The 14,101-nt window shown below is 44.5% G+C and overlaps 1 protein-coding gene across 2 annotated transcripts in view; it reads right to left on the bottom strand.

The window, feature by feature from the left end:
* nin (ninein (GSK3B interacting protein)) overlaps positions 1-12,984 on the bottom strand; it is a 33,548-nt gene extending 20,564 nt beyond the window's left edge. Inside the window, exons 1-6 of one of the 2 annotated variants that reach the window (XM_017414597.3) lie at positions 12,708-12,984; positions 9,165-9,377; positions 7,830-7,923; positions 5,319-5,485; positions 1,154-1,199; positions 907-1,082 (exon numbers count right to left, since the gene is read on the bottom strand). In XM_017414597.3, coding sequence (XP_017270086.1) covers positions 907-1,082; positions 1,154-1,199; positions 5,319-5,485; positions 7,830-7,923; positions 9,165-9,356 — 675 coding nt within the window. In that variant the 5' untranslated portion in view covers positions 9,357-9,377; positions 12,708-12,984. Of the gene's footprint in view, positions 1-906; positions 1,083-1,153; positions 1,200-5,318; positions 5,486-7,829; positions 7,924-9,164; positions 9,378-12,707 lie in introns of those variants that run through there. The other variant, XM_025006229.2, reaches the window with a different exon arrangement.
* Between the last annotated feature and the right edge of the window lie 1,117 nt (positions 12,985-14,101).

The following is a 14,101-nucleotide window of genomic DNA, read 5'->3' as shown; positions in this document are numbered from 1 at the left end:
AGTGTCAAATCTTTAGCTAAAAGTGGCAAAAGGCTAGCTAAAAGCAAAAACATTCACTAAATGCTAAAAGTAGCAGAAGGCTAGCTAAATGTAAGAAAAGGCTAGCTAAAACCTAAAAGTAACACAAAGAAGAGCTACTAGAAGTTAACTTTGCTAGAAGTTACAAAATGCTAGCTAAAAGCAAGAACGTTCACTAAAAGCTAAAAGTAACAAAAAGCTAGCAAAGGGCTATCTAAAACCACTAAAAGGTTACCTAAAAGCTAAAAGAAAATCAAACAGGTTAGCTACAAAAAGCAAAGTGGCAAATCATTAGCTAAAAGTAGCAAAATGATAGTTAAATGGAAGAAAAAGATGAGCTACTAGAAGGTAACTTTGCTAGAAGTTACAAAAAGCTAGCTAAAAGCAGCAGAACAGTAGCTAAAAGCAGCAGAACAGTAGCTAAAAGCTGCAGAACAGTAGCTAAAAGCTGCAGAACAGTAGCTAAAAGCAGCAAAACAGTAGCTAAAAGCCGCAGAACAGTAGCTAAAAGCAGCTTATGAAGTCAAACAGAGCCAGTTTGCTGAAACAGATTTTAAAGACCAATGGTTTTAAAGGAACTGAAGTGATCTCAAAATATTTCTAAACATTTGTAAACAAAAGTTAAATATTTTAAAAGAATTAAAGTTACCAAAAAAAAACAAAAAACAAGTCATAGCACCCGTCTCCTGAGTTAAATGTTTTGATATATAGATGGTTGAAAAGCAAAGTATGCAGAAGTATTTAGATTGTAAAAAATACACAGAAAAACAAAAACAACAGTATTCATACCAACAACCTTTAGAAGAGACTACAGTTTTATAAAAGGTGTTTTGTGATAAATGTCAAATACATCAGTGCAGAAGTGAAACGTCAGAACGTTTGTCGCACCTCCAGGTCCAAATGTTCACAGAGAGCCAGCAGTTCGTTGTAATCGGCACATCCGTCCCAGGCTATGGCCAACTCGTCACACGCTCCACGCAGCCGCTCCTCTAACCTCGCCGACAGAGACGCCATGGATCCCCGGGGTGTGCTCGGCTCGTCGGGGTTCCACAGATGCATCTGACCTGCAGGTGAGACGCAGTTGAACTGAGGACTCCCGTCTTCGATAAGAGAAAATCTCTGCAACTCGACATACCTTCTGCCTCATACTCCTCTGAGCTCGTATCATGGGCATTCCAGCGCTGCGGGAGGAAGAAACAAAAATTATAAAACTGAAAACTAGAAATTGATGCGCAGAAATTTTTAGGGTGTAATAATCTACAGTCAAAAAGAAAAAGCACAGGAAGTATAAAGAGAACCAAGATCAAAAGAAATGTCAAAGCTGCCACCAGTGGCTCATTATGGTCACCATGGTAACCACACACGTGTCTGTCACTCCCTGACTGCCCGGTTAGTGAGAGGCAGACAGAAATGGAGAAAGTGTGTGAAAACTAAGTCCGATCTTAAAAAGGCACTCATTGCAACGTCATGAAGATCGGTCAAAAAGAAATCCAGGAAGTAGGAAACAAAGTCCAAACAATCTTTTTCCCCCTCATACTAATGGTTAATGTCCGTCCATCCATTTATCCATCATCTGCCACTCCTTGCAGCGTTGAGTCGGCATCTTTCCACAGCCACCTCTTCCAGCTTCTCCAAGAGGATTCCAAGGCGTTCCCAGGATAGTCTCTCCAGCGTGTCCTGGGTCTTCTCCGGGGTCTCCTCCTAGTTAGACATGCCTGGAACACCTCCCTCGGGAGGTGTCCAGGGGGTGTCCTTACCAGATGTCCGAACCACCTCAACTGGCTCCTCTCGATGAGGAGGAGCAGCGGCTGTACTCCAAGTCCCTCCCAGATAACCAAACTTCTCATCCTATCTCCAACGGCCCATTTCCACTAGTGCCTCTACAGCGCAGTTCAACTTGGCTCAACTCGGGTTGTTTTCCATTACACTTCAATAACAGCTCTAGTGGGTGGGTTCATCGTAAATATGGGCGGTCCCAGAGTCCAAAAATTGACACCAGGTGGTGGTGGTAATGCTTCATTAAGCTGCTTACCAGATATGATTAAACATGTAGAAGAAAAGGAGACAGGGAAAATTCGGTGTTGCCATTACTCCTCTTAAAAAAGTACAAAAAAAAAAGTCGCTGTGCCGAATTATTAAAACATGGCGGGTGGTCCTTGTGATGCGACCAGTGACTCCACCCCTTAACCAATCAGTGAACGACAGTCTTCTGATGTCACGTTTTCAGGCCAGCACTGTACACTTGGAACCACAGAAAAGTACATTCTAAAAAAAAGGGGCCGGTTCCACGAGTACTTGCTAGTGGAAGAGCCTTGTAACCGTGGAGAACCAAGTCGAACAGCGATATAGAGGCGCTACTGAAAAAAGGGCCATAAGGGAGAGCCCAGCTACCCTGAGGAGAAAACTCATTTAGACCGCCTGCATCCAAGATCTCATTCTTTTGGTCACTACCCATAAATCGTGACCATAGGTGAGGGTAGGAATGGTTAATGTGTCATTAAATTAAAAATGTGTAAGCTAAGGATGCCAACTCCCTTATGCATTTGTTTACCTTTGAAAAATAGGTCAACAACGACAACTTCTATGGAAGAACCATTTGGGATGGAGACGTCTAAGTTGTTTGATGTCATGGTATGTATTTACGCTCATATTTATTAAGTAAAGTATGCGGATAAGTGTGTCGGATCAAGTCTGAAGTGGAGTATACAACACTACAACTGTACGAGCTACAGATGGTGTACATGAAAGACAAGAAATACCAAGATTCTAGCGAAGGGCCAACCCTCGTCTGGCCTAGTCCAATCTAGACGGCAATTTATAAGCATATCATGGACTGGAGATCAATTAAAATTCAAGTTATGAATGTTCCGAGACTAGACTAGAGCTTGAATGTCAACCTTTGTCCTTTCGAAGCTCCAACCTGCAGCTTGATCCCAGATTTTTTTCCTTTTTTTCTTGACTCGTTGTCTTTTCTTTCGCGTTTATCAGCAGAATCACTTTTCTATTTCCATCCAAACATCTCAGAGTTTCTTCATTTGTTAGATTCCTCCATGTTAGCTTACCTACAGCCAGCCTCATGTAGGGTCAATCACGCAACTCAAACTTGCCTGTTGTTTTTGGCAAAATCAGCCAAGTGCTTTGTTTTCATGGAGTGTGGACCTGCATTTCAGAGCTGTGTATCTATCTATCTATCGCCAAATTCAGGAATAAACTCCTTTAAACTGCACCATTTGATATATGCTGGTGTAGATTCTCAGTCATCCAGGCCATGGTAAATTCAAAAACGGTTAATAAACCATTTGATATAGTTTAGGACAACGTCAGCTGTCCGATCAAGACTTCACGCGGCCTGTTGCTCGTCAAGAACTATCAAAAGGAGCCAGGTGTGACCCACGGGTCTGCAGTCTAGTCCCAGAGTCCATCTATTGTTTGTGGAGCCTCCGCTGAAGGAGCAGATGGGACTCAGAACGTGGCATTTTGATACATGGAGTGTAGGCATCCACGGGGGTGGGGGTGGGGGGTGGGTGAGGCTCATTGTTCCCCTCCCACAACACCAGGACTGCTCCCCCCCGACCCAGCCCCATCTGCTGCTCCACATTGTTGACGCCTAGATTAGTTAACACCGGGGCGCACTTTCGCCTCAGCGTCTCAAAGCGTATTCACCCGATGGCCGGCGAGCATCTGGGGTGGAGTCGGACAATGAGCACAATATTGACACGTTCCACCGCGCTCAAGCAGAAGGGGGGGGGCCGTCAGTGCCGAAGCTGGTTAGAGCCAGGTCTAGCCATCGCCGTCTGCTGAAGGCGAACGGCAGATGACAAATGTCTCTTCGCCCAAATCTGTGCTCCGTTTGTCCCCCTGTTCACAGAAAAGCTCACAAATCAGCGGACAGATTTTAATGGAACCCTCAAAAAAGTAGCCAAACAGTAGCTAAAAGCTAAAACTGAAGGAACTATGAAGATGTCAGGTTTTTTGTAGGATTTGAAGAGAACTCGAGTATTTTTATGAGAAACAAACGTGAATAAAGTTAAATATTTGAAGCATACAGGCTACAAAAGCCGAAAGTCACAGCCATAATGTCCTGAACGAGCCGAACATTTCCGTACAATAAACAGCTGAAAGTATGCTCAAGCAGTTAAAAGAATCAAATATAAGGACGTGAGTAGAAAGAGGAAAAGTGTTATTGCTGAGTTACTGTTATTTCTAGTTGTGTGAAAGCTGAGCACACAGCTGGTGTTCAGCAGTGTTAGCTGTGTGCTCAGCCTTTAAAATAGTTCATATTTGATTATTTAAAGGCCCGCTGAGAGACTTGTGTGTGCGGTAAATCAGAAAACAATTCACTTTTATAAATATTTACCAATGTGCTAAGACCCAACTGTAGATTTCCCCCCTTTAGTTTCTGTTGTGGCTCATAGACAAAGTGAGAGCTTAAACTGCCTGCCCTACACAAACAACTCAGCATCAGGGGGAAAAATAACAAGGGAAAGTTCTGGAAGATCAAAAATGAAGTAGCTACAAGAAATAATTAGATCCACGATGGCAGCGTTTACTGAAAACTCACGATCAGTGTCACCAACTCCTCGGTGAGAAGAGCATTTTTTTTTAATCAAAGTATCTAAATGACATCATCAACTAATCTGAATATAACTGACCAAAGAGGAATGACACCATGGGAGACAAAAAAGAGAGTAAAACGCACGCTAAAATATGTTTAGAAGTGCAAATAAATGCTCTTCTGTCACAGCTGCAATTTCACTTTTGGCTTCCGATCGGCAAAAGTGACCCTAAACAGACGGAGGTATTTTCGTGCAATAGTTCGTTTCAGACAAAGACATTTGCCCTTTTGCACCCTGCCGTGGATCAGTCAGCGGCTGCAGAGGGGGCCGCCGCATGAACAGCGCCCCCTGCTCGTTGGGGAGAGCGAGAACGGGAGGAACCGTCACGTCAAAGTCTCCAATAACGCCAGAAGAAGTGGCTCAGGTTTGTTGCTCTGAAAACTCAAACTAAATACAGCGATGGCCGGTTAGCGCGACGCGGTGACGTGCCGATAATCCGATGTCATTTGCAGCCAAAAGCGATCTGTGATGCAACAAACAGCGTCTGTGCCGGAGTATCTGTTACATCCAGGGATCCGAGGTGCAGGACCGAAAGCTGATTAACTAAGAATAACGCCTGGACGCCTGCCTTGTGGAGGCCGCAGAGCAGGCGAGGACAGGCAGGCGGCGATAAGATCGGCATCCCAGTCTGTCTGGATGTTCAGCGTGACACAGGAAAAAAAAAAGAAACGCTCTTGGCCTTACCTCACGCTTCCTGGGAACGGCCGAGTCATAGTTGTCCTCCAAATCCTCCCCACCAGCTGGGTTTACGTCGGGAGCTTCGGCCAAATCGGGCTCCTTGAACTCCGGCGTGGAGCGGCGGCCGTAGCGTTTGCCGCCCTTCACAAACTTTGGCTGGATCTCGGGAGACTCTGCGGTGGGAAAAAAAAAACAAAACAGAAAAGAGCAGCGATTATTACTGCCCGGTGACGGTTTTTGTGTTACAACTCTAACGTTCGGAGTAAACCCAATTCAAGATGGCTGCCACAGCCTACCAACTTAAAAAAAAAAGGCTAGAGTTAAGTCAGTTTTACAGATATTGAGCTAAAATGCGACTTTGTTGTAGCTGAGAGTCAATCACAACAGAGCGAGTCACACACAAGATTGTACTTGTTGTTTTAGATTTGACCCAAACGGCTTTGACTGTCATTTCTCGACATAAGATGAACTCATCCTACATCTCCTCTCCTTCTTTAATGGTAACAGCAGTGCCGTTTTAATCGATCTGTCACCTTACGAAAGATGGAGGACGTGATTAAAAGCTGACAACTCCCCTGAACATCAGCCGTGTTACTACGCCGGTGGATGTGTGCCGAGAACAGACCCGGGATGCCAACGGTGCTGAGGCTGCTGAAGGTATCAGTCCGCCTGATTCACGCTTCGAGTCAGTCCGAAGGTTTCCTCCACTCCTGGCTGACTGACGCCTGCTGCAGCCTCAGCACCATCGGGATATGACAGTCTATGATCCACGCGGACATGTAGCCCGGATGAAGACTTTCGCCTCTTCCTCCGTACGCCGGGCTCTGCGGCTGTTGAGGCACTCACTGTTGCTCGCCATAACACGGAACATCACTTCAAAAAAAAATGACAAGAGTAGACATGTAATGCAATTTTGTTTTTGTTAAAACTAAATCCTCCTCCGCGCCATCGACTATGTAAACAAACGAGCCCCAGCCGCGGTGGTGGAAACGCCACCGTCAGCTCTGCGTCAGCGTACGGGCCGTTCCGCCCGACCTCACCCGGTCACCTTGGACGACCTGAAGGAAGGAAAAGCTCCGTCTAAAGTTTAACGTTTAACCCGACAGAGTCGCAGCTTGTTTAAGGACACGGCAGGTTTCTAAGATACTGTTTGCACCTTAGAAACGAGGCGTTTCCCTTTAAGAAAAATACTTCTTTTTTTTAACGCAGTTATCTTTCTTTAGCTCCATGGAGGTACACAGGCAAAGATAAACTACCAGATCAATTTCTTTATAAATCTAAAGTATTTGTATCGATTACAGAGAATATTACTTCATCTCTGCTGTGGTGGTCTGTGTAAAACACAGAGCCTGGACAAGCTGATGTTAGGTAATTAATCAGCTGGGTTGTTAGCCTCTATTGCTGCAGAATTCGCCAGCCAACATGCCGACTCTTGTAGCTTGTCGCAAACATTGGTCCCAAAACAGCGTTAGGAGTGTACGGATCAATCCAAACATCACTAGAATCGATACAAACAGTGGCGTTGCATGGATACGAGCGCAAACGGATCGATACTTTCTGTGTTTCTCAACAAAGATTTGCCGTCCCGTATTTTAAACGCTAAGAATCAGGTAGTTAACGAGAAAAATAAAAGCAAAAATCAGCCATTTAGTCGTCATGGGAATTTACTGATGACAAAGCGCGACACACAGCTCCTCCCTATGTGAAAGTGTTTAAGTTACACATACTGAAGTATCAGACTGGAGCAGTCTGTGACTCAGGCCCAGTATTTCGTATTTGGCGTCAAATCAGTACCAAATCTTGCAGCGTTGCACACCACCGAACAGCGGCAGCTTGAAAAGAGAGGTGGGCGTCGCTCGCTGACTGCGTTACTGACCAAACAAAATGTACAACCAGAGCATGAGAATCCCCCAATCGGCCACGGTAAACAACCGGATGACAGCTCAGAGCAACAGGTCTGGTTGGGGGGGGGGGGGTCTCGTGATTAAGACATTTAAACCACAGGAACAGACGTTTGGTGGACAAATTTAACTTCCTTGAACCCAATAATCGGCTCATGCCTTCTGATTTGTTTTGTTTTTGTTTCCTACGCCTCTGGACTCACACTTAACTGTACATTTAGTTTAGTTTAGATTATCTTAGCTCATATTTTAGATATTGTTAGATTCCTAATTGTTGTTTAGTTCAGCTTTAACTTCATCGTGATTTTATTTAGATTATTTTAGCTACTATTTTGTCTGTCTTAGCTCATGTTTAGATATGCTTAGTTTCATGATTTTATTTAGATTATCCTATATCACATTTAGATTATACATAATTGATGTTTTTTTTGTTGTTTTATCTCTATATTTGATTATGATGTACCCGACTGTTGTTTCTGTGTTGTAAAGCACTTTGAATCCCCTTGTTGCAGAAAAGTGCTATATAAGTAAATTTCACTTCACTTAACGCAGTTTTAAAAATACTCACCTTGTTTTTCTTAATCAAAACATAAAAACCTGACACTAAAGACGTTACCTGGCCTCGGCGCGGCCTCCGCTTCCGCTCGTGACGGCTCCGCGGTCGACGACAGAAGCAGAATAAGGGCATTCTTGAATTGGTCGAAGTCGACCTGCGGACAAGACGTGAACAGACACTTCAGAGCGAGCTCCGATCTCGGAGCCTCCCTGTGAGGAATTCAATCAATGCTTAACGTGTGGCGGAGAAGACATTCCTCCGACTGGGTTGCTGATGGTGTCCCTGGTTGTCCGTGGGGGGGTGGAGGAGGAGGAGGTCACACTCCAGCAATCAGCAGCTGCTGACCCTGAATATGCTGATTTCCTTTGTGCCTCTGAGCCGACGGCTGGCGCCTACAGGAGGTTCTCCCGCCGCCCCCCCAGTTTCTTTTCACGCCATTGTTAGACGTCACGGTCAGGCAATCGGTCCTGGCCGCCGCGCTGACCCTCACCCCGCCCGCCCCACACATGCACACACCCCAACACACGCGGCACAAAAGCCACCTGTGCACAACACGCTTCCATACAAACGAAACTTCCCGTCGGAGTGCGGAGGCGAGCGATCCGAACGGACCTCACATCTCATCGCTGAATGGAAACTGGTTGCTTATATTTGACTCGAGCCTTCTTTGTTATCACCCGCTGCCAAAAAAACACAAAACAAAAAGGTGGGCGATAATGTTTTCACCCACACCTATATGTGTGTCTGTTATCAAAATATCTCAGGAACTGCTGGACACTTCCTCACAAAACTCTCAGAGCGTAATCATTACATCTACATCTACAGCTGATTCACTTTTGGAGTCGACCCAATTCAAAATGGCTGCCAGAGCCTACCGCCCCTAAAAACACAAAAAAGGAGTACAATTCAGTCAATTTTACAGATACTGACCTGAAACTTGGAGCAGGAGCAGCTGAGATTCATCCCCACACATATTCTGAGCGCTGACAGACTGCGCAAGATTTATTACTTTAATCTTGCCAATACTTATTTGGAGTCGACCGTCTGTTAGCAAAATACCCCACAAACCAGCGGAGAAATTCTAATGAAACTTTCAGGAAACAATCACTGCATGTACACCGATAACTGATTAACTTCTGAAGCCAATTCAAGATGGACACCACCGCCAATCGACCCCTTAAAAACACAAAAAATGGATACAATTCAGCCAATTTTAAAAATATTGTGCTAAAATCTGATTCGGTAGAAGCTCAGAGGCTTTCATAACATATAACCTAAGGGCTACTCATCCTTCCTGGAAGCTTTCAGGCGGGAGAACATGAAAGATCACGGCCATCGGAGAAGCTTCTGCTTCTGGTTTTCTAAGACGAGCACCAGCCGAACGGACAGTCGTACCCTGGCAGTGAGGTGGTCGTGGTTCTGCAGCAGCGTGTGGAGGAGCGCCGGCGTGGCATCGTCCAGGTGCAGGGACAGGCAGAGGTCTGAGAGCTCCGAGGAGCTCAGGGAGCCACAGCCGCTGGTGTCAAAGTTGCTGAAAACTTCCTTCAGGCGCTCCTCGTAGTGCTCCTGTTCTTGGCCGTCGTCCATCCCACAGGACAGCGCCCGGCCCTGAGAGAAGATTTTTAAAAAAAACAGCCACGATTTAGAAACAACCGAAAGCCATTTACAGACCGAAACCGTCCAACTCTCTGCACCGAACTGCACTCACAACCCAGAGCGGAAACATCGACCTGAACCTGAACAGCACCTTCCTCTGAGAGCGCCACTCGGCAGCTGAGCTTTCAAGCGTCACTCTTGGTGGGAGCTTTAGTTAATCCCATTAAGTGATGAGACGTTCAGGTAAAAGTTACTCAGGAGCTGAGCTTTAAGCACACCGCTCCAGCATAACTTGTATAAGTTTCACTCCAAGCAACCCCAATTCTGAAAAATGCTACATGGACCGTACTTATACAGCGCCTTTTTTTAGCCAATCAGGCCACTCGAAGCTCTTTACAACACAATGTGCCCTCGTTTACCCATCCACAAGCATTCATACAGCAACAAACTGGATCTCTGCAACACTAATCTGAGTAAATCATTCTGTAGAGTCTAATCAGGGCTTTAGATCACATTCATACACCGATGGGACACATCGGAGGCAGTGAGGGGTTCTGTGTCTCACCCAGGGAAACCTCAACATGTGACTCCTGCTGGGAACTGAACCTTCAGCTCTCTCATTGGAGGACGACTGCTCTGACCACTGATCCACAGCCCCCCCCAAAAAAAAAGCTTGGACGTTGTGTAAGATGTAAATAAAAGCAGAATGGAATGATTTGCAAATCATATAAATCAATATTTTATTCACAATGGATCAAAGTAAGCTGGTGTTTAAACTAAGAGACTTCACTCTTTTTTTGGATTGGGGGGGGTTACTTTTGAATTTGGTTGAAGCAACGCATCTCAAAAACACCCGGACAGGGACAAAAAAAAAAGGCTGTAAAAGGGAGTGGAACAAATAGGAAACAGCTGGAGGAGCATTTTGTAACGAGTCGGGTTAATTGGCACCAGGTCCGCAGGAGGGATGAGTGTAAAAAAAAAAGCTTTTTAGAGAGGCTGAATCTCTCAGATGTAAACATGGGCAGAGGTTCAAAAAAAAAAAAAAAAAAAAAAGGACAGTCCATTAACAACACGAAGCCTTGGTCGGGACAAAGGAAACATGTCAGCAAACAAGAGAGCTGAGTTGTGAGACAGACACGACGCGGGCCATGAATGTCTTCTGTAGGATTAGGTTTAAATCAGAGGAAGTACACACGTGTTGCCTGATTCTCGGCTTTTCCAGCTGCTCTCAAGGAGCTCAGAAAGGCCCTCAGCCAGGTGTCCCCCAACCCCCCACACACCAGTCTCAGGGACCCCATTCACCACAGACAAAAGCAGCCTGTTGACAAAAATCGAGCCGTCCCCTGCATCTGGGGCATCTGAGGGACCTACAGAATGCAGAGACCGGCTCAAGTAGTTTTGCTGCTTGACGCCAACCCCATTGCCAAAAAGATTATCGTTTTATTTTACTTTTTTAAATGAGATTTGCAAATAATTGCGTTCTGTTTTTCGGCTGTTTCACATTTCACACAAAGTCCCGACTTCTTTCAGAAATGGGGCTGTTCTTTGCGAGTTCAACTGGCAGATCTCACCCTATTTTCCCCACCAACTGTTGAGCTTTTCGACGTTTGGCTTTGCGCTACACTTTCACGGGCCGTTGTGAATAAAAAGAACTCCATTTTGAACTCCCTTTCCCACAGCGCCTTATGCTTTACGCTGTGCAGATAAAACGAGTGTTAACGTTTGCATTCTGCACAGGACAAAAAGCCCTAACATTCACTTTTGCAAAAAGAAGATATGCATCTAATGCTGCTCCACCTGATTGCTCTCCTGCAGAAAAAAAAAAAAAAAGACATTGACAACTCTGCAGGCCAGGAGACTAACTCTGCAGCTGCTGGGGTAACAGCTTTAGTAAGGTGGTAAAAACTGAAGGAACAGAACCAAAACAGCATCAGTGAGCGTCATCTTCCAGGAACAAAAACTGAAAGTTTGACCAAACCGCAGGCTTTCTGTCACATCAGCCGCAAAGCTTGGTGTCAGAGCTCAGGGGTTGATTTACACATTCGCACGGATTAGGAATCATCAAAACAAGGTGATCTGCAACAACACGCCAAGTCGTTCTGAGATCGACGGGAGCTAGAAATGAAGACTTGCCTCTGACAGAAACAAATGTAGGCTGCAGATGCAGGCTTTTTGCTTTCATTCCAGGATTTTCAGTCACCTACATTTAACCTGGTAAATGCTGACTCGGCAGTATCGTTGTTTTGTTTGTTCATACTTTCTCGCAGTCTAACTTCAGACTTTGTGCCGTCTCAGCCGTTCGTACGTCAAAACGTCCAGCTGATTCTGGGGGTGGGGTGCTCTGGCTTGTGGGTTTTGTGACTTTTACGCTTTTCAAAATATTTTACTTTATTCACAAATACTTCCCCCATAGATTTCCATTGAAATCTTTTCAATTCCTTAAAAAAAAAAAAAAAGTTCTCTTTAACATCTGCTTCAGCTACTGGCTCTGGTTTTATCTTCTTAGGCTACTTTTAGATTTTAGTTAGCCTTTGATTTTTTTTATTCTTTAGCTATCCTTTTAACACTTTTAGCTTTTACTAGCATTCTGCTACTTTTAGTTTTTAAGTTAGCCTTTTATTACCATTATCTAGCATTTTGCCACTTTTACATAGCTTTTAGGTAACTTTTTGTTTGTTTTAAACTTTTAATTAACCTTTTGCTCCTTTAGCTTTCACCTGTTTCGCTGCATTAAGCTACTCTTTTGCTACTTTTAGCTTTTAGCTACTCTTTTGCCACTTTTAGCTTTTAGTTAGCTTTTTGCTCCTTTTAGCTAGCACGCTGCTGCTTTTTGTTTTAACTCCGTTTCAACTTCTTCAGTAAATCTCAGATAAGTAGTTTTCTTTATTACATAAAAAGTTTTATTATTTTAAAGTGGAAACCTGTTCGTTTTTCACAAAAATAAAAGCTCATGTTAGGCCTTCACGGTTTAAATTCAAATGTTATCTCTCCTCTAATTAGTGTTTTTCCCTTTGGATGTCAACATTACAGATCTTTAATTTCAGAGTGTAGCAAACTACTGCTTGCTAAGACGTTTTTCAATAAACCTCATCAATGAGTTCTCCTTATTTTAATCTTAAACTCGGTTTAGACAGACTGGTTAATGAAGGTAGCAGACCTGAACTAGCTACAGGAAAGTGATGGGCTATGTGCTAAACGGGCTAATTTACGAACAGTGGGATAATTAGAAGAAACAATTCGCTCACTTCTTCTTTTTGTGTTTTAAAACAAAGTCGAGTCAGACTATCCAGATACTTACGTACAGCTGTAATATTGTTGCTCAATAAAAATATAAAAACTCACCAAAGTTTTAAAAACTTGACCGACAGTGGAGCGGTCTTCTTCTGTCGACTTTCTGTAATTTAGGGAAATAACCGGGTCTGGAAGCAAACTTTACAACATTTCCCTGAAGGCAGCGCTGAGCGGTAAACTTAGCCTCTCCGGCAGATCTTCGCCCGCTGAGGCGTTTTCTGAGCCCGAAGCAGCATCGAGGAGTCTCCTGGGAGTCTCCTAATCACAGTTTTCAGAGCTCGGCTGAACCATCCTCCTCCTCTGGTTCGTAGCGGATTTTGAAAAGCGGCTGTGAGAGGAAGAGGCTGTGACTGGAAGTCCAGACCCCACCCAAGACCCCGTCCACCACCCCGTGGACCGAAGCGGAACTGCTGAATTCAAAGGCTACAACTGTCCTTAGCGGGACTGCTGACTCTTCAGCTGAAGCTGAACGAATATTGAGGACTTTTACTCATTAAAAGTTCCCCGCAGAGTCTACCCCATTCCTGCACGCGGGACAAGAGGGTACGTTCCTTTTCAGTCAGCCGGCGAACGACCCGGCGAGAAGTGCAGAGCGGCGAGGGAGGAGTCAATCAGAACCAACCTGTCAGAGCATCGAAGTTTAGTGTGTCAAAAACAGCTGGCATCATAAATGCGCAACACACACACACAGCAGAAGCTGTAATTTATCCATTTACCAGATTCCCTAAATGCATTAATTGTCGCCCGCCGCTAAAGGCTGAAAAGTAAGTGTTTTTCTGTGTGTTTGGTTGTCTGTCCTGTCAGCAAAATATCTCATGAATCATTAATCGGATGTTATTTAATCTCACAGAAAAAAATAAAATACTGGATGTACACCAGCTGAACAATCTTTGGAGTCAACCCTCATTCAAGATGGCCGCCACAGCCAGCTGATCTTCAGATGAGATTGCATCCGGTTGACATGCTGATTGAAATAAAAGTCCAAAACTCTGCCCACCCGGCTCTCTGCTTTGTCAGCCGTGCAGTAAATGGTGCGGAGCCAGTCCCGAGTCAGTGAACAGTGTTTACACTCTACACACTCTGTGAAGCAACCACAAACTACACTCAAATACACACAATATTTGCACTATAAATAATTGGATCAGAGCAAAAAAATTGCTCCTAATGTTCATTGCTGGTGTCACCTCATCGATCTGGACCATTTTAGTAACGGAGAAAATACAAGATTATCTGTAGCTGCTGTGTTTTTTGGATCTAATTCGTGGTTACAGTCCTAATTCAGCCAAATATAAATTCAACCAAATATAAACATAAAACAAAGTATTACATCCTTCAGTCCGTTTTCTTTAACCGCTTCTCCTTTCTAGGTTGTGGGGAGCTGGTGTCTCTCTCCAGCAGTCACTGTGTGAGACACAGGGGACACCCTGGACAGGTCGCTACTTGCT

Source organism: Kryptolebias marmoratus, linkage group LG10, assembly GCF_001649575.2.
Source record: "Kryptolebias marmoratus isolate JLee-2015 linkage group LG10, ASM164957v2, whole genome shotgun sequence".
In the NCBI taxonomy this organism is placed as follows: Eukaryota; Metazoa; Chordata; class Actinopteri; order Cyprinodontiformes; family Rivulidae; genus Kryptolebias; species Kryptolebias marmoratus.
This window is presented reverse-complemented; position numbering and strand designations above follow the sequence as displayed.